Raw genomic sequence first — 25,299 nt, 5'->3', positions numbered from 1 at the left:
ATGATGATGATGCGGTGATGATGATGTCATAATGACAGAGGACTGTTGCTAATTTTCTGGGGCCTAGGAGGAAAGTTTGACACTGAAAATTAATCTCTCGATCAGCATGAGCATATGACATTGATGATCTCTCCCAGAAAGTTGTCAATGTCAACCTTAGATTTAATCAGGGACAAACCATAGTCTCACCGCAGTTCAATAATTAGACGATGAAAAACAGCTAATAATTTCTCGCTTTCTCTTTTTTTATCTTCCATTTTTCTTTTAAACAGATTGCTGATTTTGGTCTTTCAAGTTACTACAGTGACAATGATCTACTGCATACGTTCTGTGGAAGCCCACTCTATGCTTCTCCTGAAATTGTGAATGGTCAGCCATACCACGGTCCAGAGGTGAATAGATAAACAGAAATAAACCAGGGGGGGGGGGGCGTTTCACAAAACTTTTCATCAGTGACAAATGACAGTTTTTGTTATAAGCTACTGAAATCCTTGCTTCTGATTGGTTATCAGCAGATTTGTCACTGATATTTGTCATTTGTCATTGAAAAAAAGGCTTTGTGAAATGGGTCCCTGAAGAATGTAGACTTTACAATAAGAGATGGTTGAGGAGGGAATCACTGAAGAGATTCATATGAGTGGCACAGGGAACCTTCTGTGATAAACATTCCGGAAATTATCTGTTTTGTGGTAAACTTTCACCTACTCAATTCTGCAAGCTCCTTTGAGCTGTAATGAGAGCTGCAATGGTTATGTCATAGATGGAGCTATTGCATTTTATGCTGAATGTAATAAATGCATACACAGAAATAATGGGCCAATTCATTTTATCTTCAGTATAAGATCCCATTTCACTAGGCTTTCAACTTCAAAAGAAATATCTCCCTCTAGTATGAACAGACATACACACACCCTGATTAAGATTTTGGTGGAAGAAAAAGCTTGCAGATTGATGCAGAATACACCAGGCAACAGCCTATTAACAAGACAACAGTCTTGAATGTGCTAAAAAATGTGCCTCATTGTACCAGTTACCTGCCCATCTCATATCCATTCATATACAGTCAAACCTGTCTACAGCGACCGCCCAAGGGAAACACAAAAAGTGGTCTTTGTATACAGGTGGTCTTTGTAGACAGGTTCCTGTAGTACATGTTTCAATGAGAAACCATTTTCAAGGGAAACAAAAAAGGTGCTTGTTGTAAACAGGTGGTCACTAAAGCAGGTTTGACTGTACATGTAACTTTTTTGTTTTCTAAAGGTAATTTTTTGTCTGATTCTCAGGTTGATTGCTGGAGCCTTGGTGTGATCCTGTATGCCATGGTTTACAAGACGATGCCCTTTGGAGGGGATGACTTCAACCATCTCAAGAAACAGATCACGGAGGGCCGATACTATGATCCTTGTCCTGGCTCAGGTGGGTTGATAACGAATGATCAAGACTGAGGATATCACGGTATCCCCTAACTCATACTTAAAGGCATCGTTTAACAACATTAAATTTGAGATGCATGGCCCTACGTGTTATCAGTGTCTGTGATATGGTGAAATATTAAAGCCCTAAAAAAAAATTGCACTTCAAAATGATCCAGAAGTGCCTCAAAAAAAGTAAAAATCTTTGATTGACCGGTTTTACCATACTCATTTTCCCTTATAGATTGTCGTGTTATGAAAAACCGTTAGGCAAACGCAACATTTGGTTTTGATTTACAATCATAAATATCTTGATAATCGGCTTGTTAAAGTCATGGAATCCTGACTGACCTAAAGGTTTATAATTATCATTGCAGCATGAGCTAAATTCAAGATTTTGTTTCAGAATCTGAGACAAAGTTACCCAATCCCTTTAATAATCAATGATCAAGACTAAGGATATCACAGTATGACCTGACTCATACTTAATCTCCGATATTCTAAGGGTCAGGGTTAGTTTCAGGGTTAGGAGGCATAAAGTAAAGTATGACCTGAAGAGATTTGAATAAATGTCTGGTTGATTTGACCCCTCCTTGCTAAGCCATGTTGACCAAGGGTCTGAGTTTCCCAGGATCCAAGAACAGCCAATGTTACATGGAAGGATGTTGGTGAAGTTCAAATTAGGTTTAGAATAATATTTATGTTATTAAAAAAACAATTTTTTCTTTATTTTGAATTTTCATGATATTATTAAGTGTAACCATTTTGACTTTCTTGAGTTTGATGTAAATATTAAGAAGTGGCCGAGGATTTAAGTTGAAAAACGTATCTATGATTATGCAATTATCACAAACTGCTAGAAATGCAGGAATAGCAAGAAATAATTAGGGATGATAAAACAACTTTTATTACATTGAAAATCAGTTGGTAAGAAAGGAGATTTGTTAGCACAGTACTCTTTTTGCAAATGCTTCCATATGAGTATTGCTATGATGAAGTGAAGAAAGTAACCATGCAATTTCTATTGTTTTGTCTCTACAGTGCAATCCCAGCTGATCAGACATCTCCTGTCAGTAGACCCTCGATACCGAGCAACCATCTACGACGTGGCTCACCATCCTTGGGTGTTTGGTGAGGAGGCGGATGAGATGCTGACCAACGAGCTAGCTTCTTCCATCAGAGGACAGAGCATAGACTCCTTGAAGGACAGGGAGAGCACGGAATCTAGCGACACGGAGAGCGAGAGCAAGCCTGCCGTTGTGGCTGTGAAACCAACAAGTATTCTGAAGGGTACTTCCCAGGACAGTGATGCAATGGTAGCCGTGGAACAGCCTCATGAGGAATCCACTTTGGTACAGGAACAACCAAAGGTGTCAAATGCTAGCAAAGACTCAGATAGTGATTCTCCGAGCAGTCCAGTTGTACTCCAGGCCAAAGGATTACCGAAGGTCAAGGGAGTGATACAGAACGAAACGGACAGCTTCTTGAGCTTAGCTAGTTCAGCCGCAACCCTTCCATCAGAAGGCTCCAGTGCAATAAGCAATGACAGTGTCTTTGATAGTGCAGATGTTTTTCTGCCGGCGACAGATGTTGTGAAGCGAAGGCCAGAACATGTTAAGACAGTCAAAACCCAAAGACCGGCAACCGTAGGTGCTCTTTACAGCGATCTTCCATCCCCTAGGACATTGGTCAATCAACTCATCGGAGAAGACACCATCTTTGAGTGTAGTGAAGAAGAGAAAAGAGCGAGTGCACGCTTGTCAAAGCGTATATCTTGTGGCAAGTACTCTAAGATTACTGAACTTTGGGAATCCATCTTCAATGAGTCCCACCACCTACAGGCAATGATGTCATCCAAATCGCCAAAGTCTGGATCTGGATCCGATGAGAGCCCAGGTTCCAGCTCAAGCGAGGATCTCCTGGAGATCTTGAACTCTAAACATCTCAAGAAGAGCTACAGCAGCTCCTTCAAGTTGACGAGGCACAGCTTCTCGAGCCACCGGCGATCCATGCGCACACACAAAGAAATGGTCATCATGGAGGCGCACCAGCTTCAGATGAGGTCGGAGTCTCTGTTCGAGAAGCCAGAATTCCGCAAGGGAACCCGAGATTCAGGACTCGGTGATGACCTAGAGAACTTGGCAAAGGTTTACCAGAAAGCGTTAGAGATCTCTAGCAGTGTCAATTGAACTCTGTGCCCCATTTAAAAGATAATTATAGAAATGTTAAGGTTAGTCAGATAGAAGAAAGTCATTGTGAACTGTGGGCAAAAAAAGTTTCGATCCTTTTTCTTTTCTTCAAGGTACAAGCCTCAAGAAGGTACAAGCCTTAATTTTCATACAAATGCTATAGCTAAGTCTCTCCCTTAAGTGTTTTGGGCTTCAGATCGGACACTGGATCTCTGCTAGAGGTGGTTCAAGTATTAAGCCTATAGATGGGATTGAGATAATTGAATAGTCAACAGGTTGATTAAATGTTATTACTTGTAGAGATCATTTCGTTGTCTTGGTTTTAAAATTATATGCTTTATTACATGAATCATGTTTATCGCAGGGATTTGGGATGATTTGAAATCTTAATGCTAGTACAAAAAAGCATTCCATCTGATAGATGTTATACCGGGTCAATTCTTTCTGGTTTTTACGGATAGGTGTATCATGATGTTACTGAAAAAAAAAGTTTATCAAATTGGAAGATATGCAAAATTGCAATGCACCTTTTTTCATTGGAATGAGTATGTTAGTGTCTAGCACATCTCAAACAATATATACTAATTTCAGCCATCTCTTTATAATCACCTTCCATAACTATCACTTTCCTACTAGTTAATGCTATTTATTTAATTAACGTGAAATTCAGAGATATATCTTGCCATGATGTACTGTATAATTTTATCTATTTTAATTGCTAATTTGATGAATATCTCATTGTTGATTCGATTTTGGTGCTCTTCTCAAAGTCTTTCTGTATTTTTGTTAAGTGCCATGCATTAGAGTATGCCTAAAATGTCCTTGACTCTTCGAGTTTTGTGTCCAATGAACAATTTCTTTCTGTGTGAGCCTTTGAATTGCAATCTCTATTGCAATAAATAAAAAAAAAACTGACAGTTGAATTCATGCACTTACATTTACTGGGTGAACCTGTAGAGGTATCATACATAGAGGGCGCTATACTGTTATTCAGAATGGATCAGTTTTGTTACCATAGTACACTTGTCTTTCCCTTCAGTGATTTCAAAACGTAAATTATTGAATTTTTTTGGTAAAATATGCTTTCAGGCTCACTTTGAAAAGTGGATATGCAGGTATGCTTCACAATACTTTCACAATATCTTTGGTTCATCTGCTTTTATACTTATGATTATAAGTACTAAAGGTTGAAAGGTTAAATAGGCAAATAATAAGTTATATTACCTATTTGCATCTTTCTCAATTAATTGCCAGGATATGTTTCAGGTCTCAGATACATAGAAAAATGATACAATTTTATTCTTATTTTTGTTAGTATTCCTCCACCCACATATAATTTCATGTATTTAATTTAATCTCTCTTTATTATATATCTGCTATATTATCTCAAATGTAATACTAAAGAAATTTCTCAGCATAAACAGATAATTAAGCTATTTTCAGAATGCAATTCTGGTGATAATTTGTATTGATTACTAAAAAGAATGAAGCTACATAATGAGTATATGATAATGAATAATATATGTTGAGGACACAAACAGTTATGTGAGTGCAATAATCGATAACTCCTTTATCTCAATTGTTTATCGTTGGTTCATTCTTTAACTCCGATTGCTTGGTTTGTGGATAGTTTCACTAAATCATGCAACATTGTATGGCATTTTCTAATTGTATTTTATACAAATCGAATCACTATCTGCAAGTATTATTTGCTGATGAGCATTTTGTGTGTTTGTGTGTGTCATGAAACATTTGCTGTAGAAGTGAACTTCGAATCTGTCCTGCTAAGTGATAGTAAGTTTGAAAATTTTAGTTCGATGTTTTGATTTGCTTTTAAACAATTCTTTGAAATATTCAAGCAAAATTGACAATTATTTAGTGACTTCAAGGTCTAAACTTACCTTCTTGTCTCCATTAATCTTGTACAGGGACATACAAAGTATCTATCACTTATGTTTGGGACAAATATTTCTTGTGAATATTCTGGTTTTTTGCTCTTCACACTTAAATGATTTCAGTTTGCTCAAAGTAAGTATAAAGGCATGTTTTTCATGCTTGATAGTTCGAAAAGGAATGCAATGTCATTTTGTGTGTGTGACATGAAGTATAATCTTCGAATTAGTATGTGATTTAATCATTATGCCATTAGATTGGACACTGATGGTGCAACACTTTAATAGATAATCTTAAGATATAGAAAACAATTTCAAACATTTCATTTTAAAATCGCCAAATTTTGGACTATTAATACTTCAGTTGCCTTCTTTCATCGACCAAATATTATTTTTGTTCGCAATGCGATGAGGTTAACAAAGTAAATGAAAAATAGCAACCCGGCTACTTGTCCAGGTAACAAAACCATTATGAGACGAGACAGAATTTTGCCAAAGATATACATGATGAAATATGAACTGATTGATATAAAGAAGCGTAACCGTATACTAATGAAATGTTCTTGGTCAATAACTTTGTATTTTTATACAAATGTAACTGCATGAATTAAATGATATTTAGCATTTTTATTCAGGTTTATGATAATCCAGAAAAACGTCTGATACTTGTGGTAGTTTGATAACCTTCATATATATTATGGAAATAAAATTTCCCACGTAATAATATAGAACTGCTGTGTGCTTCGATTCTTTTATTGTGTGCAATTTGTTTTACTTTTGAAAGTATTGTCGATGATTCATAAGCAATCATCAACCTGATCCTCAATTGCCTGTCGAACTTTATAATTTCGAGCAAATAATGATAATCCCAACCTATATATACGCTGTTGGTCATAATGGTGGAATAATTATTTTTACCCCAATTTATGGAATGATTTTGACAATGATTTATTCCTAATAGATCTAGATAATAGTATACATTCTCAGATTTTATTGAATGACAATTGGGGAGTGTTTGTTTTGCGTGACTGCTAAAGCATGTGTGTGCTACTATGCTCATCAACTAGGGGACCTACGTCATTAAGTCGTAACTGACAGTAATGGGGATTAATGCCTCATAAAAGGGCACTAATATAGCACATCGACACGGTTTGATCCTGGGGGCTCACAGTAACGAGGCCATTGCTTAGCCAATAAATCATGACTATATGCAGTGGGCGCTAGGGTACGTCGACGCCCCCTCAAAAACAAAAAACAAAGAAAATGCAATATATTTCAAATAATTCATTGCATTTTCCCCCAGTCCCAAAAAGGAAAAATTCCTCTGTAGGGCCATGCATTATGGTTCAAGTCATTCCCACATAGAAGATTTTTTTTTTTTTTTTTTTTTTTTGGGGGGGGGGTCTATTAGGAATAAATTATTGTCAAAATCATTCAATAAATTGGGGTAAAAATAATTATTCCACCATTATGACCAACAGTGTATATACGGGAGATCTTCTCAACAGATTGAAGAGCGCCATCTAAGACGGAATCAAGAAGTATTACCCCCTAGGACAACTACCCCCGGACAACTACCCCCCCCCCCCCCTCCCCAGACAACTACCCCCTAGGATAGTTGTCCGGAGGGTAGCTGTCCTCGAGGATGGTTGGGGTAGTTGTCCGGGGGGGGGGGGGTATTGATTGCCCGATTTTTGTAATTAGAAAATGACCGGCATTTTCTTCAACTTTGATTTGCATACCAAGTAGTTTACCACTTTTATGATTATTTTCGATATAGATTATTACCGGTCCTGCTTTAATAAAGCAGAGACATGCCCTGGTTAAAACATGGCTTTGGCATGCTCCCTATGAAACTTTTTTTTATTTTAGTTGAAAGTGGAATGAAAAAAAGTCATTAAGAATGACAAATTAATATACACTGTCACTCATATAGGTGGAATATTTTTGTTTTACCCCATTTATGGAATTAATTTAAAAATAATTAAAACATAATAGATCTAGATAAAAGTATACATTCTCAGATTTTATTGAATAATAATTTGCAAATGTGTGTTTTGCGTGTGTATGCTTCTATGCTTATCAAATAGGGGACCTACGCCCTTAAGTCATAAATGACAGTAATGAGGATTAATGCCCCACAAAAGGGCACTAATATAGCATATCGACACGGTTTTGATCCTGGGGCCTCACAGTTACGAGGCCATTGCTTTGTCACTAAACCATGACTGTACGCAGCGGGGCTAGGGTAGGGGGCAGTTTCCATAAATTTAAAAAAAAACAGAAAATGCAATAATTTTTCAATAATTTATTGCATTTTACCCCGGTCCCCAACAGAAAAAAATCCTGTGTGTGCCCATGCCTTGAGCCATAATGCATGGCCATCCATCGATGTGCTATATTTAGTGCCCTTTTATGGGGCATTAATCCTCATTACTGTCATTTATGACTTAAGGGCGTAGGTTCCCTATTTGATAAGCATAGTAGCATGCACATGCTTTAGCAGTCACGCAAAACACACATTGTCAAATTATTATTCAATAAAATCTGAGAATGTAAACTATTATCTAGATCTATTATTTTTTTAATAATTCCATAAATTGGGGTAAAACAAAAATATTCCAACTTTATGAGCGACAGTGTAGTTTAAAATCATATCCACGGTACAATACTCCTTTGTCCTTCCTTCCTCTCCTTCCCTCCACTCTTTCTCTCTCAATATTCACTATCTAGTTCCTCTCTCACTCTCTCTCTCATTTCACGTTTTGTAATTATTTTGTCTCCCTTTCTCTCTTTCACTCCCTCTCCTCTTCCCTTTTTCTCATCCACGCTTTCCTCGATCCCCTTTGATCTGTCTCCTTTCTCACTTTATCTTTCCTTCCCTACCCCCCCCCCCTCCCCTCCCCCTCTCTCTCTCTCTCCCTCTCTCTCTCTATCTCTCTCTCTCTCTCTCTCGCTACTCTCTTTATCCCTTCCCCTTTCTCGCAAATCTCTCATGTCTTTCCTCTTCCTCGCCCCTCCTCCCAAAGCATTATATCTCCCCCCTCCTCTCTCTATCTTGTTCTTTTCTTCTGATTAGCTATCTCTCACTTCCTTTCTCTCTCTCTCTCTCTCTCTCTCTCTCTTTCTCTCTCTCTCTCTCTCTCTCTCTCTCTCTCCAAATTTGCCGACAAGTATATGAATTCACAGATAATCTAATAATAATAAGATTCCACTTTTATATAGCGCTTAATACATCTTCGATTTCTCTAAGCAGCTTCCAGATATACTAAAATATAATAAAAGAAAACGAAAGAGAAAAAAACGAACAAGCATTGCAGACGTGATAATGGGGTTGCATAATTTCTTTTTTTATTTAGATCTGATTTACTAACAGATATTTCATTTGACTCGAACTCTAGCTTTCAACTCGGGCATCGACGAGCAATCATCACCAGAGGGAGCTATTGACACTCTTTCATCAGAGTAAAATAAATTTCCCTTTAAGCTTTTGCATCAACACCAAATCTTGATCACAATTTCCGTGGATAGCAGATTGTGCAGAGTGTGTTTAACGCTGCAACCCCTCTTACGCAAAATAAACAACATCAAAGTTTAAGCGTAAATGGAAGCATTTCCTTGTCAAACCAAACATAAGAATAAAATCATAATCTAAATCACACAAAAATGGAAACAATGTGTATACACTGATTGTGATACCCTGTATGAGACCCAATCAATCAAGATCACATATTTATTGATTAGTGGTGCAGACACAGAAAATAAGCGAAAACTTTCGAGATAATCGACCCCCTTTTTGTATACTGTCATACGTGTAGATTAGATTTCTTCTTAACTCCAGAACAGATCGCAAATGTTGATTTCATGTTTTGGCCTGAATTTCTTTGTTACGTTTTACATTAAAAATGTTCGAGTATTTTAATGAAGTAAAATAAAAACAACAAATGAATGATGAAGAAAATGCAAATGACTCAAGCAAAGTGAAACAGCAAATTGTGACTGAACGAAATCGCTAGTGATTTAAAAATGAAACAGAATAAACTGTTTATAGATCCTTTTCATGACACAGAGTGACAAAACCAAATCTAGATCTTCTTCTTGCTTTGTAATAGTCATTCAGAGGTGAATACGGAGACCAAATAAAAATGAATTTAAGTCAATAAGCAGACTCTGTTTTTTCTCTGTTGCTACAAACGATTGAATATAAAAATAACGCATAAGCCTAACAAATAAGTACCCACGAAAAAGAAAACATCAAAGCTATATAAAAGTCGAATTGCTATACATTCTGCTTTAGTTTAAGTCAAGTTGGCAAGAAAGAAAACAACACGTCAAATAATTTTAAATTCATAATAATAAAATTAAATATAACCATTTAATACTAATCAAAACATTTCCCTTCTAATTTAGCTCAGCATGTTGTTCAAAAACATAGTGATCACCAGGAAATAGTTCTGAGATATCATAATCTTCTGCACAGTCAATGAGTTCTTTCCAATCGATTACATTATGTACAACAACAAAAACAACTTTTCTTGTGCTGACTTAGGAGTCCATAAGCAAGTGTACACGACTACTAATAATTATAACTTTCTATAATTCACATGTATTACAACGTATTTGCACGCTACCCAACATACAATATCAACATATTTTTTTTCAAATAATCTTTTTTTTCTTTTTTTTTTCTTCTTTTTTTTTCTTGTATTTATTATTGACCTTTCTTTTCTTATATCTTTGTTAGTGTTATATCTCCTTCATGTTCTTGGAAATGAAATAAAAGGAAAAAATGAAAGTGAAAAAAATATGAAAAAACAACTAGATATGTTTTGCAAAGTCACGTCAATTTCACTCTTTAATTAAAATGAATTGTCAATAACGACTTTAGAATACAATCACATCAATATTTGTCGATAACTCATCAGTTTTGAGCAGGAGAATATTGCAAACAAGATTTATCATTGATTGTCACGCCAATTACACGCATATGGATTTATTTGCATTTATCACCTCACAATACATGTTTCTTCAGTAATCCCTACTTTTTCCTCGTTTCGGTTCACTTATTCAGTCCTTTACGTCTGTTTTTTAGAAATCTTGAATTGTGCGTTTCCTTTCTTAATTGCATTTGATGGAACTGAACTTTCAGTACCACCATCAAAGTTAATCAACTACAACCATGGACCTGCCCCGTTTGTAACAGTCTCCCGGACCGGCGGAATTTTCAGGTCCCAAATTACCAATTTCAAATTTTCCTTTGGGAGAATGGTATAGTATAATTTGTACATGGATTTATACAAACGATATTGGAACTCTCATGAGACTAAGACCAGGCTTTGGCGTATCAGTATGCACTTTGGACAATACTAGAAACATCAAACACGCCCTCTGCCTCTGTCGATTTTTACCTCCATTGATGCCCACTAAAAGTAATGCTGATCCCGCACGTGTTACGGCGATATCACCATTCGCGCGATTTACAGTTTCTTGAAAGTGGTAAGAACCATGGATTTTTTAATTGATAAACACTTTCATCTTCCAGGAATATGTAAGGCATTGAAATCGCTATCTGCCATTTGGATACCACTTAACGGCCCATGAGAGCAATTCAGCAGGTTCGATGTCAGCGGAATAATGCGATTCTTCTTTAGCTTCGACAAAAGAGCAATTCAGTGGCGTCTAATTTCATCTCAAATTCACCTGTGTTGTAGCATAATATTACAGAATCCTGAAGAGCCAGATCTGCTCTGAATAAGGAGGTTTGATGACAAAACTAATGTCGTAAATAATGAATGCCATTCTTGGTCATTTTTGTACTATGAATGTTATTTGGTTTAACTTTCTTGCACGTGATAGTACGGTATCTAAGTATTGTTTGTCAAAAAGTAGGCGTTCTGTAAACATAGTTTAGTTTCCCAAATAAATCTGCTCCTTTCGAAACCGCTTAAAGCGACTTTCCTCGACGTATGATTGGGTAATATTCAAGAGAACAGTTACTATTCTACATTTGAGATTCAAATTCCAGTTTGTTCAGTAAAGGTATTGATCTTAGTTTTTACTTTTTTGCTGCTGGTGCTGACCGTAGTTTCTCTGGCAGGAGACTGTTGATGTCTTCTCCCTTCATGAGAGCCTTTTCAAGGTTGACGAGGAGCTTGACACCGTCTACGAGTTGTTGGACAAGATGGACTTCGGAGAAACCGATGCGATCCGAGTTGGAGATATCAAAGGTGCCGTCAGTAGAGGCTGTGTCTACACCTCCTGTTCCTCGCTTTTGCAGACGCATGTGATCAAGGATAGTGTCGAAGATTTTCTGTTGACTTAGCAAAGGAACCTTGACATGGACGCCTGCACGCAGTCCCGTACCTAGATTGGATGGACATGTCAGTACATAACCAAGATGCTCATTCCACATGAACTGGTAACCCTTGGACTTGATGGAATCTTCGACCTTTTTGAGACCGTCGCAGAACCTCTCAAACACTCGCTTCATGTTTCCGCCCTTCTCCATGGAGATGACTCGAGTGTGATCTTCCTCGTTGACCCAGACAAGGAAATTCTTCTCATCGTTATGCCAGATACCACGACCCTGTGGCCAGTCACGTGCCATATTGGCACAAAGCAAAAGCGGGGATACAGGCTTGTCAAAGAGGAAGTGGTCTTCGATGAGCTTCTCTTGCTCTTCGTCTGTCATACCGGTTAGTGGGTAGTACTTTCCTTTCAATGGCCCATCTAAGGTAGCCAATGCATCTACTGTAATTTTCTCAACTGCAGCACGCTCTGCTCTGGTGCAACATGGGGGAAGAGCTAAGCCGCGGATGCAACGACCAGTGCGGACACGACTGGACAGAACGAAGTCGGGGTCCAAATCATCTCCGCCTTTGAGTTCTGCTGCATTGAGGTTGGTAGGGTGTTTGGCATCAATAGCGTATCCACCGTGTCGTTTACTTATCACCGGGTCGAAGAGAGGGGCAAAGACCTTATAGCACTCTTCATCTCCAGCTACCAAACCAACAGTCATGATGTAGGGATGTCCAGGATTGTCAACGCCGGTTTGAATGCAGTCATTCAGGGTGACTCCACCTTTTGTCTTCAAGTTGCAAATCTTGTTGTAGATTTCTTCGGTCATGCACTTGGCCATCCAGTTGTTGTGCAGAGAGAAATCGGGGTAGTCAGAACTGAAAGGCTTTATTGGTGGTTTAGGACGGCATTGCTGCGGTAGCAGATCAGAGATGTCCTCTCCCTTCTCGAGTTTCTTCTCCATTTTGATGAGAAGCTCTACGCCGTCAATCACGGTCTGAACCTGTTGTACTTCAGAAGTACCAAGACGATCTAGGTTAGAGATGTCGAAGGTTCCATCAGTTGAGGCAGTATCTACTCCACCTGTACCTCTCTTCTGAAGTCGGAGGGCTCTCAGGACCTGATCGAATCTCGGATACTTGCTCAGCAGAGGCAGTTTCACATGGACGCCACCGCGTAGACCGGTTCCCAAGTTGGATGGGCAGGTAAGTACGTATCCCAGATGTTTGTTCCACATAATGTCCTTACCATCCTTCTTGACTGTCTGCTCGAACTTCTGCAAACCTTCACAGAAACGCTTGAAGACCCCTCGCATGTTCCCACCCTTCTCCATAGAGATGACACGGATATGATCTTCTTCATTGACCCACACCAAGAAGTTCTTGTTGTCGTTATGCCAAATTCCTCTTCCCTGTGGCCAATCGCGGTGCATTTTTGCAGCTGTGAGAAGCGGAGATACAGGCTTATCAAAGAGGAAATGGTCATCTATCAGCTTTGTTTGCATTTCTTCTGACATCCCTTCCAGTGGGTAGTATTTTCCCTTCAACTCTCCATCAAATTTGGCAAGTGCTCCGATCGTGATTTTCTCTACGGCAGCTCTCTCTTCCACAGTGCAGTGCGGGGGGAGACCATATCCGCGGATGCTGCGTCCTGTGCGAACACGAGAAGACAATACGTACTTGGGATCCAAGTTATCTCCTCCTTTGAGATCTGCAAACTTCAAGTTGGTGACATGAACTGCATCTTTGGCGTAACCTCCGTGTCGTGCATCAATGACTGGGTCAAAGATATCAGCGAAGACGTCATAGGATTCTTCATCTCCGGCTACCATTCCGACGGTCATGATGTGAGGATGACCAGGGTTCATGACTCCTGTTCCGATGCAGCCATCCAGAGTATAGCCACTGGGCGTCTTCTTGTCCTTGAGATTTTTCCAAATGTCGTATGTCAGACAGTTGGCCATATGGTTGTTGTGCTTGGAAAAGTCTGGATATCCTTCTTTCGTACGTTCTGCTTGAACCACCGCTGGGTCTCGTGGTATCAATAGGCTGACACTCTCAAGGACCTTTTCCAACTCCACAAGCTTCTTGACACCGTCAACCACGGTCTGAACCTGTTGTACTTCAGAAGTGCCAAGACGATCTACGTTTGAGATGTCGAATGTGCCGTCAGTGGATGCTGTGTCCACGCCTCCTGTGCCGCGCTTCTGGAGTCGATAATGAGTCAGAACGGCTTGGAAATCCGGATGCCTGCTGAAATGGGGAATCTTGACGTGGACTCCTGCACGCACGCCTGTACCAAGATTGGATGGACAAGTGAGCACATACCCAAGATGCTCATTCCACATGAATTCATACCCTTTCGATTTGAGAGCATTCTCGACTTTGTTGAGACCATTACAGAATCGGGTAAAGACATTCTTCATGTTGCCACCTGTTTCCATGGAAATAACCCGAGTATGATCTTCCTCGTTAACCCAAACCAGGAAGTTCTTATCGGCATTGTGCCAGATCCCACGTGCATCAGGCCAATCACGGGCCATGCGAGCTGACATAAGCAAAGGAGAAACAGGCTTATCGAATAGGAAATGATCTGCAATTAGTTTGTCCTGCTGTTCAGTTGTCATGCCCTTCAGTGGGAAGTATGTGCCTTTGAGTGGCCCATCTAGAGTTGCCAGTGCGTCTATGCAAATTTTCTCTACGTCTCGTCGTTCAGCCCTCGAGCAGTATGGAGGGAGGGCGTATCCTCTGATGCTGCGACCTGTACGAACCCGAGATGACAGGACATACTTTGGATCCAAGTCGTCGCCCCCGACAAGATGGTCTGGGTTGATATCGGTAACGTGCTTGGCGTTGGTGGGATAGCCGTTGTGCCTCTTACTAATAACCGGATCGAAAAGGTCACGGAAGAGATCGAAAGACTCTTCATCCCCAGCCACCAATCCGACAGTCTTGATGAAAGGATGTCCTGGATTGTCCACGCCAGTTTGCATGCATTCATCCACGGAGTAACCAGAAAGTGTGTGAAGATCAGCAAGCTTCTTGTAGATGGCAGGCGTCATACCCTCAGCCAAATAATTATTATGCTTGCTAAGGTCAGGATAATTGGGATGGTTCCTGTTAAAGAAGAGAAGAAAGACAACACCAAGTGTGAGCTGCTTTCATTACAAATACAAAAAAAAAATACTGTGAAATACGATATGATATTGTCAATCATTTTGACATGACTAAAATTTCGAGCAAGCCGTGAATGAATGCTTCAACACCACAAACATGGGAAGGAAGCATCCATGCATTTGAAACATTTGGTTGATAAACGACTTCGCATAGTATGTCATGCTACCAAGGAAATGACGATGCCCATGTCTTGCTGAGAAACTGGACTTTGTTCTTGCTTTATACCTTTCTCATACACTTGGCGGGAAATCTTGTAGATTGATGGGCAATAATGCAATAAATCTCTCGGTTCTAGGAAACCTATACCCTGGACATCCACCCCCTGAGAACCACCCCAGTAAACTACCCCCTAGGACAACTATCCCCTAGGACAACTACCCCCTAGGGCAACCAGCATCTAGGACGACTATCCCCAGGACAAAACCCCCCAGACAACTACCCCCTAGGATAGTTTGTCCGGGGGTAGTTGTCCTAGGGGGTAGTTGTCCGGGGGTAGTTGCCCTATGGGGGTAGTTTTCCTAGGGGGTAGGTGACTAGGGATGGTTATCCAGGGGTGGATGTATAGGGGTAGGTGTCCGGATACGTATCCAACTAAAGATATTTCTTGGGGTTAGGTTTCCTTTAAAGAGTTACGACATGGACGTACAGTAATTTAACAACTAGATTATTTATATACCCCTTGTAAATTTGATGCTTTTTGTGTTATTCGTAACTCAAGAATGAAAGGTGGACTAACTTAATTAGGGCCTTTGTTAAAACTTTGAAATGTAAGCTTTGATATGTCATATTCCCAAGAAACATAGATTTGGAGAAGAAAAAAAAAAAAAAAAAAGAAAGAAAAAAAAAGAATTTTTTTTTTTTTCAATTTTCATATACTTATAAATTTGCAAAACTTGGTAAGGGTATGAATAATACAATTGTTAACTGTATATATTGTTGGGGGTAGGGGGGGGGGGGTAGGGAACAAATGACGTTTCGAATTCTTCCTTGTTAGATTTTGCAGGTGCTGATCGCTCTTGAATAGAAATGCCTCGTAATTAGTGGAAACAGAATGACTCTAATCGAGGGTTACTGTTTTTTCCAAAGGTTCATAAATCCGAACTGTGAATTTGTTATATTCCGACAATGAATTAGGGTTCAGAATTTTTAATGTTATATACTCCGAAAGTTCGTAATTACGGAAATGGAACATGGTTCAAAATTCCAAATGTGAAATATGCTTCATAATTCCGAAAAAGAAACAGATTTCGTAATTCTGAACATGAAATAAGGCTCATTATTCCAAAGGTTCATAATCTATTTCATTTTCGGAATCAAGAATATTGGGAAAGACGAACCTTCAGATTTGTATGAACCTTTGGAAAAACGACATGTAACCCTCAAATCATAGGATGTCGTAACTCTAAGGAGTATAGGCCTAACAACCCACACTCCCTCCATATACACCCCCTGCTCTGCTTTGGGGCACATTGAAAAATGTTAAAGGTATTACAAAGTTTTGGTATGGGGTCGTGAATTTGTTTCAAATGAACATATTGGAAGCTTATGCGATCCTACAATATTCACTGATCGTTGTCGCGGTCGAAATCGACTCTAAAGTTATGAAATTGTAAATAATAAACACTTTATGTTGTATAGCTCCCTCTCAAGGTCAAGATATCAATTAAGCTATAAAACAATGTTTCTTGACTAAAATCGACCGATTAGCTATTCCCGTTCGGAAATTATATACCACAACTACATATTCTGAGATTTTCATGGTCGCAGCTACCATTGTACTGTCGTAGGAGCTATTAGAAATTTATCAAAATTTACCGGGAGCACCGGTAAATCTTTATATTCAAGTTTTCTCGAAAGCAGAAATGTTTTAGGGGCTAAAGATTCTAGTGTTTTTAATACATCCACAGGGGCATCAAAATATATCAAAATTGTAAAGAATCACTATCCACCCCTTTTTCAAAATTTCCCAAAACTTTGTAATACCTTTAAGGGATTTTAATAGGGGTAAATAAAACCAGAGGATGGGAGTAAGAGAAAGAGAGGATGTGTGAATATTAGGTGTTAACAAACAAAAAATTGTATTGCCTTTTGCGAACGACTCCTTAAATCTTAAAATCTACGGTCGGCTTTAAAAAAAAAGGTTTAATTAATTAAAAAATACGTTAAAAAACTGAGAAATATCAGCCAAAAGAGGGAGAGAATTAAAAAAAAAAATTACGACCGACCGACCTATGTTTTGGCACCTAAAGGGCAATACAACATCTTTTTTTTAGGCCTTATGTATGAGCGAGCCTCGGAGAGAGAGAGAGGGGGGGGGGGGGTCGTCGGAGAGGGGGACCGGAAGAGAGAGAGAGGGAGAGAAACAAATAGAAACTGCCCTGACTCACCCGCCACTGCCAGCAGCTTGACCACCTAGATGTAAAAGGATAAATAAATAAACGAAAATTTATTACTAAAATGTATCAAATAATATAGAGGCCAATTAGTGAATGAGTGAATAAGATATACATACAAGACGTAATATACCGATTTATGGAAAATAAATCTGACGATGAAACACAAAAACGATTATAATTACAAAAGAAAACGCATGCACCTGAATTCAAACTCTAAGATTATTACTCTATATGCCCTTTAAAGACATAACAATCTACCGACATGGTTTACTTTTTTTCATTGATTCATTTATTTGAAAGCAACAACAACATAAGATTCGGGGCTGGTTTGCGTTAGGAGTTTAGGTTACATTTAGGGTTGGGATTAGGGTTATATAGCGTTGGGTTCGTGTAGGAATTTGACCTCAGGGCAACCGGGGCATTTGTGGTACAATTATTCCTGTACTTCTCCCTGGTCTACTTCTGTCTCATCGAGTAGTCGGATAATTCATATCGAGCTCAGTAATTCGTATCGCAGAAAATTCCAACCCGAGGACGCAGACGGTATGGAATTCTCATTTTCTCTAATGATACTGCATGTAGATGTACGCCATTTTGTTATACCGGTCCAAATCTTACGTACAGCAATATGAAATATAGACCTATAATCATACAGAGCTAGGTACTCTAAGTACTACAGTGTGTATTATAATATTTCCCACCCCACCCAACAAAAAAATCCCTTTGTGTCTTATGCGGTCTATGGTTCCGATCGACCCCGCCCCTTTCCCTTCCTCAAAATGGCCCCTAGCTGTCAATATCTCTTCACAAGGGTTCTGTCATAAGAGATTATGAGCTCATAGAAAATAGAAATGTAACCAAGTGGTATGTGGGCCTCAATTTTTGTCATGCATCGAGTAGGCCCACTGATTTCATAACCTTTGGAGTTTGGTACTTGAATAAGCTTTACGTCATGAAAGTGCATGGTAATATTTCTGGCATTATGATAGCTTAATATTGATAGGGCGCTAGCTGCCTTGCAGAATGCCTGCTTTAGAACGACGTTCATACTTTAAACAATCTGAATCCCACCAGAGAGTTTTCTGTCTACAGCGCTCTAACCCCCCCCCCCCCCCATAAAGAGGCAAATTTCTTTATGTAACCAAATTATAAAAAAATATTTATGTAACAAAACAAATCTGTTTAAGTGCCTTGATATGATTTAACTCACCAATCACAAATAATTGCATCGCAGTCAGAATATAAATTGCATTATGATTTATGATTATACTACGTGTTGTTAGGTTGGGCAAGCCATTTTATTCGTTCTGTCTGGCAACAGCTAAATGTACATGGCGTACTATAGGGTCTATGCAATTCGTATTCTGACTACTGAGGTATACATGCAACATTTTGTTACTGATAATCTCCTCATTTAGAATCAGACCAAGAATAATCTAGGCTCGATCAGACGTAACCTTTAAAAAACGGAATACAGAAACCAATAAAAAGATGTAATTATATAGACATTAATCTCTAGCAATGTTTGGTTGGTTTTGTGGTGCATGCAGAGTCGTAACATTTTCTGTGGAATATCCGGCTTGGTGACCTCATTTTTTTATAATTGAAATTCAGTTCAGGACTGGTGTGGTGTGATTTTGGAGCTGAATTTAGATCCGACGTCGGTTGAGCTTCGTTACTCGGTGTCGTGTCGAGAAATGGATTGACAGGGAAGCGAGAAATTCTCCAGAATCCTAGAAGTGGAGGCGTATTGCTCATAAACACCACGTAGGCTATGTACAGGGTGTCCCTAAAAAGGACAACCCAAGTTTACAGATGAATAACTCGATGATTTAATTCAAATTTCCTCGGTTAATGCATGTATAAATGATTGGAAGTCTAAATTTATCTTATTTCACATGACACCAAAATCATAATCGAGACGTCACGCATGAATAATTTTAGACAGCCCACAGTGGCCCGTGTCAGAAACTGCCCAAAACCGGTGGATGGCTCTTACGTTTGCGTCATTATGGTTTCGAAAAGATAGTAAATGATGTGGATATCATTTAAAAGCTCATATTCTCTTCTTTCATATGAGACTATAATCATAATGAAAAGATCACACACGAGTGAGCAGGTAGCACGTGCTTTTTTGTTTTAGGAAATTAAATGAGGGAGTTGAACAAAAATGCCATTAGGCAGACGGTTGTGGCGTATGGTTGTGGCGTATGCCTGCTAACGGTTGTGCTGATCCTGCTGGGTACGCCACTGTATAATTAGTATCCAGCCAATCCAGGGGCCTCGATCTATTTCCAGACTTAACTGGTGATGGGGGGGGGGGGGGGGGAGCAGGGGAGCAATACTATGACCGGATGCATGGAAGGGTGATTATATTAAGTACTATAAGGGGAGCAAGTTCTATACCTCTGTATTTTCAGACGGGGGAAGACAGGGGGAGACAGGGGATCGACCCCCCCCCCCTCCGGGGTCGAAATGACCGCATGCGCGTTACCAAAATGTCCGGTAAAGGGGTACTTTTCGTGCGATAAAGTCCGGCCCGAGAATTGTAGAAAAAGGGGTGTATTTGACTTTTCACCCGGAGATTTCTTTAAAAAGGGGGTGTTTTTCTTTTTTTCTCTCATCTCTTTGGACTCCTGAGAAATTATTCCGAATTTAGGGGGGTACATTGAGCATTTTTCCGTATTTAGGGGGGTCTCTAAGGCATGAAAAGCCCGCGAAAAGCCCGCGATAGGGGGGTTCGGAAATGTTGGCAGTCCTCAGATAGGGGGTGATTTCAAAAAGAGGGAACGAGCATAATTATGCGTACCCTAAATAACACTGAGTGGAGGGGGGGGGGGGGGGCGGGGGATCGACACTTCTGCTGGATATATCTTCTTATAGATCATTATTAATGATGTATAAGAGATGTCCACCCTGACCTGACCTGCAGCCCCCATGTGGTATTTCAGTCTGTAGACGGGGTCAGATCTGCTCCCACAATGCAACAGTGATGATATTACCCCCATATAGCTATACATCTTTTCTATTGATTTCTGTTGTTGTTCGTTTTTTAAAAATAAATTATCATAACAAGTTCATCAACAGCCGTATGACTTTGATTGTATTTCAGCACAGCATGGTGTCGCTTTAATAGAAGTATGATAGATTGGAGTTGGTTAGGTTCGGTATGTACGATATGTCACAGAGCGGTAGGAGACACATGGAGCTGAAAAGGTCATTACCATGTCCAGGGTGAATACCTCGCATGCCACAAGGCCATATAAGGATCGTGTCTCTCTGTACATACAAACTTTTATTTTTGTGTGTGTGTTTCTAGTTTTCCGAACGTTATGAAATTACACAAAAATGATAAAAAGAACTTTAAGAATTTAAAATAGGTTCCTAGACAAAGTTATGACTTTTCAAACTACAACAAACGAAAAGACTATATTGTATAATAAAAACAAAAATAGTAAAGATTGTATATGTCTCTGCCATAATACGGTGAGCTAATGCAGTTTTCACTGTGAGGTATGCGTATGCCAGACGTACGACTCAATTGAAGGGCTAAAGCTTTGTAAATTACTTACATCATAACATTTAGGAATTTTATTTGTCATATTATATTATATATTATATATTTGAAAGGTGCTGTAACGATTCAAACTCTATGCTTATGTTTCATCACCTTTGTGTGTTCATTCTTTAAACTGTATAAAAGTTGCAATTTGTATATTCTTTTGCATGGGAAGTCAATTCAAATCGATTGTAAAAGTGAAAATGATCTGTTATATTATATTCTTTTCATGTGATGTTAACTCCAATGAATTGTGAGATTGTGAACATGCACAAATAAAGAAATGAATAACATTACTATAATTATCATCTCGGTTGACAACAAAAAGGTTATCATGAAGGTCCACCTAAAATGCAATAAAGTTCTCTGATTTATTTTTTTTAAATGCGAGAGGGTCTCCATTTTCACCAGGGTACGCAGAGAATAATGTCATTTCTTGCTCACATACCTACTTTTCTGTTTCTAAAAGTATCCACAATGGAGACTTGGCAGGGGCGAGTAAATCAAGTATGAGCCCCCCCCCCCCTCCCCCTTCCCCTCCCCCATCTCACCCGATGTTAAGGTTCATCAAAAACATATCAACAATTGATCTATTCTAGAACATACAAGGCTGCCAAGATCCATAACGCCACCCCTCCCCGTGTGCGGATATGCGGAATATCCCCCACCCCCATTTCCCCTTTCTGTGTGTAATAACAGCAATTTGTGCATAATTATATTCATATATTTAATTCGAATTTGAATATACATTTTATGGGAGATGGGGGTTCCTAAACGCGATAATTACAATTATCATTGTTATTTTAGTATTCATGAAATTATCAAAATGCCAGTTATTATCATATTGTTTTTTTTTTCTTGCTGAATTTGAGGTTTTAAAACGTATTACCAAAAAGTAATAATTATTATTATCTCTATCATATTCACAAAAAGGAACGTGGTAGTACGTGGATTTTTGCTATTTCTGTTAATTACAATATGACATTTGCAGTCAATTATATTTGTGAACTGTATTTTTAACTGTGTCAGACATATTTACATCAGCATATCTTCATTTTCATTTTCACCATCATTCATTATCATCACCACCACCAGTTTTTGTTTGTTTCTTTTTTTTCATCACCCCTCTCCCCCCCCCCCCTCCCTTTCCCCCGGCCTTTCACGCTATCACGCTATCAAGCAATCGCTTACTGTAATAGCCCTTCTTCTTCTGCAACTTTCTTAATGAATATTTATTGGTATTGTGTTATCAGTTAAAATTTGCTTTAATGTCATCATTTATTATAGGATATTGCATACACGTTCAAAGAACTTGTTATATGTTATATATGTAATATTGCTGAAATGTAATTTGATTTGTATGTTGCAGAAGAAAATAAATTCAATTTTAAAAAACACAATTCTGATTGCACTTATCTTTTGCTAAAAATAAATTGAGAATGATCCTACATATTTGGATTCTAATCAATAAATTTAAATTTGAATCTATATATAATCAATAACAGCGTTTTGAAATAATTTTGTCCTTGATTTGTATACAAAAAAGTGTATAAAGTGTATATCAAAATACAAGAGTGGTCATGGCATTGGCTTGGTTGTATATAAACATATTTTATATTGAATAAATAATATTAGCCCCCCCCCCCCATCCGACACAAGCACACACACTCGTACGCCTACACATATTTCTGAAAGTAAACTTGGTTTCATTACTCCTAAAATAGAGCTTTAAACACTTAATTTGAACTCTTTCGTGTATTCAGAATTACGAGATTTCGAATATGCTCTGAATTTGAGATCATTAAACCAACAGATAAAGACCCTAGTTTCTTCAAGAAGAATATTTGGTTGGGGATAATTAAAGATGTGTCTTTCAATGTAGACAGAAAACCCCATGCAGTAAAACAGCATGGGCATAGAGAGAAAGAGATAAGGGGAGAGAGCGAGAGAGAGAGAGAGAGAGAGAGAGAGAGGGCGAAAAAGAAAGAGAGGCAGAGGGAGAAAGAGGAAGAGAAATAGAGATTTTAAAAAGAAAAAAATAAGCTACTTTTGACCTACAACTTATTTGATATTGTGTAATAATTTGATTGTAGCAATCACATAGTTCTTCATTTATTTATGTACCATTCACTTCTTTTACTCTATATAAGTTCATATTGTGAATTATTTCTACTATTGTCTAATTTTTATGTATCGCTTATTGTTTTTAATTAGTATTTGAAATCCAACCTTTTGGTTGTAATAAATAAATAAAATGTTGTTTAAAAGAGAAAGATAGGGGGTCAGTACTTATGTAACAGCCTTTTATTCAACCAAATCTTTGCTTATTCGATAACAAATTTCAAAATTCAAATCAGTAGATAAAAGCCGAATATCCTCATCACAAAAAAAGAAGGGTCCTAAGGATACTCCCTTTTGGAATTCCATATTGTAATGCATTTTTGGATTAAATATCAATGAAGATTTAATGGTTTTTGTGAGCTCTTTCTTTCCTTGCAGTTTTACCTCAATAATAATTGTACCCTTTCCGTGCGTTAAAAGTGCCATTCTTTAGCTTACGTGTTCGTGTCCGTATATAGTTCCAACTTTCCATGCTAAAAACAGATCTCCTTTCTTTTTTGTTTGAACAGTTTTCCCCTATAGTATAACCAAATACAAGTCATGTATACATTTTCTAGACCATTTTAAATTTTTTGAAAAATGATTTTTCGGTTTGGTTTGGTTTTGGTAATTTATTTGTTTTTGCCCCTTAGTTCTCTTCGTTTTCGACAAAATAATAACAATGTATTAATTACATTCATGTAATAATACACAATTTAACACAACCCCTGTGTAAGGAGTAAACCACCCAATGTCAGTGAGGCAATGTCAATACCCTATACTGTGAATCCCATAGAAATCTAGCGTATTTTGATGACGAAACATGTTTACCACACCGAAGCGTCTTTTTTTCGTTCGCTCGGGAGATCTCGAAGCTATAGAAAATTACTTTTGGGCAGGAGGCGCCAACCCCATGATGAAAATGTATCCGTATTTCGATTCCAAAAACTATCGGATATTGTACCTTACAAAAAAAAATTATCCACAAAGTTCCTGAAAATGTGCTTAATTCGGCTGCTCCGCTAACATTCTTTGAATAATATTTTACAAGTAATCTTGTTAACGCAAGAAGATAAATTTACTTATTTTGATTAAAGGACATTCGCAATGCTGCAAATTAAGACCAAAAGATAGTTCTATTACTGTTCTGTTTGATACCGATGAGTGATCAGGATTCTTTGAGGTAGACATTAAATAGTTTTCTGGACCCCGCTAGCTGGATTCCGTCAGCAGATCGCTGGTCAGATCAGGGTTTGGAGAAGAAGAAAAAAAATCGGCTACTTTTGCCGAATTGTTTTCACCACATTTTGTATTTCCATCGTCTCCAATTTGTTTAATTATGTCCACAGGATTACCAAAAAATGGCATTATCCTCAAATAAAGAGACAAAATTAGCTGATGAAATGCACAAAGATAAATACATTTGGAGGGAATATCCCGGGGAATATAAGGCCTTTTGACATTTAAAAAAGATAAAAACAGATGATTTAAGAATAGAAATAATAATTAAACAAGTTGGGATTGTTCTTACCTGTTGGTTGCGCCATTTTGATATGTCCAACTGAATCGCAGATCCTAGGGATATATCTGGGAAGACTGCCTCCTTTTTTCTTGGGCCTGAAAGAAAATGGGCTAAAACTCCGTGCTTTGGTCGATAAGCAGGTGGGCAGTGAGAACGGTGGTGAGCGGCGAGGGGCGCTGGCTGCCTTCAAAAGAAGAGAGTGTGCGGTTACAATTCTCATGGACAAATTTGGCTATGAGAGGATCGCGCGTTCGGGGTTTGTGGGCGGGTCCGCACCAAGTGAGACCAATGGCAAGTCGTGAGGGTAAACGGTTGCGATGTCGGAACAGCCATTGGGAGTTATACCAGCAACGTACATGAAGACCTTTACAGACCCCAGAATTGAACTTGGTGACTATTTTGCTTGTCACGGCCGAGACGGACGACATGTGACAGAGCATGGCGACCGAGCGGGGAAGGTCTCTAAGAAGGGGCGTCCCCTTTCCGGATTTCACTTTATTGCTGTTCGTATTCCCAGCAGATAAATTTTAAATGAAGTCAATGTTCAATCAAAATAATTTATCATACTGGATTGAAATACTTTCTCAGATTTGTTTAACCTGATGAAAAAGACCTTTTTCACCGTGAACAAATATATATAATTTTGACGATAAAGACTTACAAATTGCATTTTATTTTAATTTCTTATTCTATTACCGGGGCGATTGCTAGCTCCTTTTACAAAATTAAACATTTTGCAATCCATTTCCTGGCTAT

General features: G+C 38.5%; 2 protein-coding genes across 2 annotated transcripts in view; one reads left to right on the top strand and one right to left on the bottom strand.

Annotated features, from left to right (window-relative positions):
• LOC580806 (NUAK family SNF1-like kinase 1) overlaps positions 1 to 6,221 on the top strand; it is a 47,510-nt gene extending 41,289 nt beyond the window's left edge. The window contains exons 5-7 of the mRNA XM_780840.5: positions 273 to 392; positions 1,284 to 1,416; positions 2,454 to 6,221. Coding sequence (XP_785933.3) covers positions 273 to 392; positions 1,284 to 1,416; positions 2,454 to 3,601 — 1,401 coding nt within the window. The 3' untranslated portion in view covers positions 3,602 to 6,221. The remainder of the gene's footprint in view (positions 1 to 272; positions 393 to 1,283; positions 1,417 to 2,453) is intronic.
• A 2,601-nt stretch (positions 6,222 to 8,822) lies between these two features.
• On the bottom strand, positions 8,823 to 24,797 carry LOC580751 (creatine kinase, flagellar). Its single transcript, XM_780789.5, has 3 exons — positions 24,553 to 24,797; positions 17,354 to 17,378; positions 8,823 to 14,906 (listed from the first exon to the last, which is right to left on the bottom strand). The coding sequence occupies exons 1-3, from the start codon at positions 24,761 to 24,763 to the stop codon at positions 11,549 to 11,551; spliced, it is 3,594 nt and encodes a 1,197-aa protein (XP_785882.3). The 5' UTR covers positions 24,764 to 24,797; the 3' UTR covers positions 8,823 to 11,548.
• Positions 24,798 to 25,299: the final 502 nt, after the last annotated feature.

This window comes from Strongylocentrotus purpuratus, unplaced genomic scaffold (assembly GCF_000002235.5).
Source record: "Strongylocentrotus purpuratus isolate Spur 01 unplaced genomic scaffold, Spur_5.0 spur5_scaffold_6, whole genome shotgun sequence".
NCBI classification, from domain to species: domain Eukaryota; kingdom Metazoa; phylum Echinodermata; class Echinoidea; order Camarodonta; family Strongylocentrotidae; genus Strongylocentrotus; species Strongylocentrotus purpuratus.
This window is presented reverse-complemented; position numbering and strand designations above follow the sequence as displayed.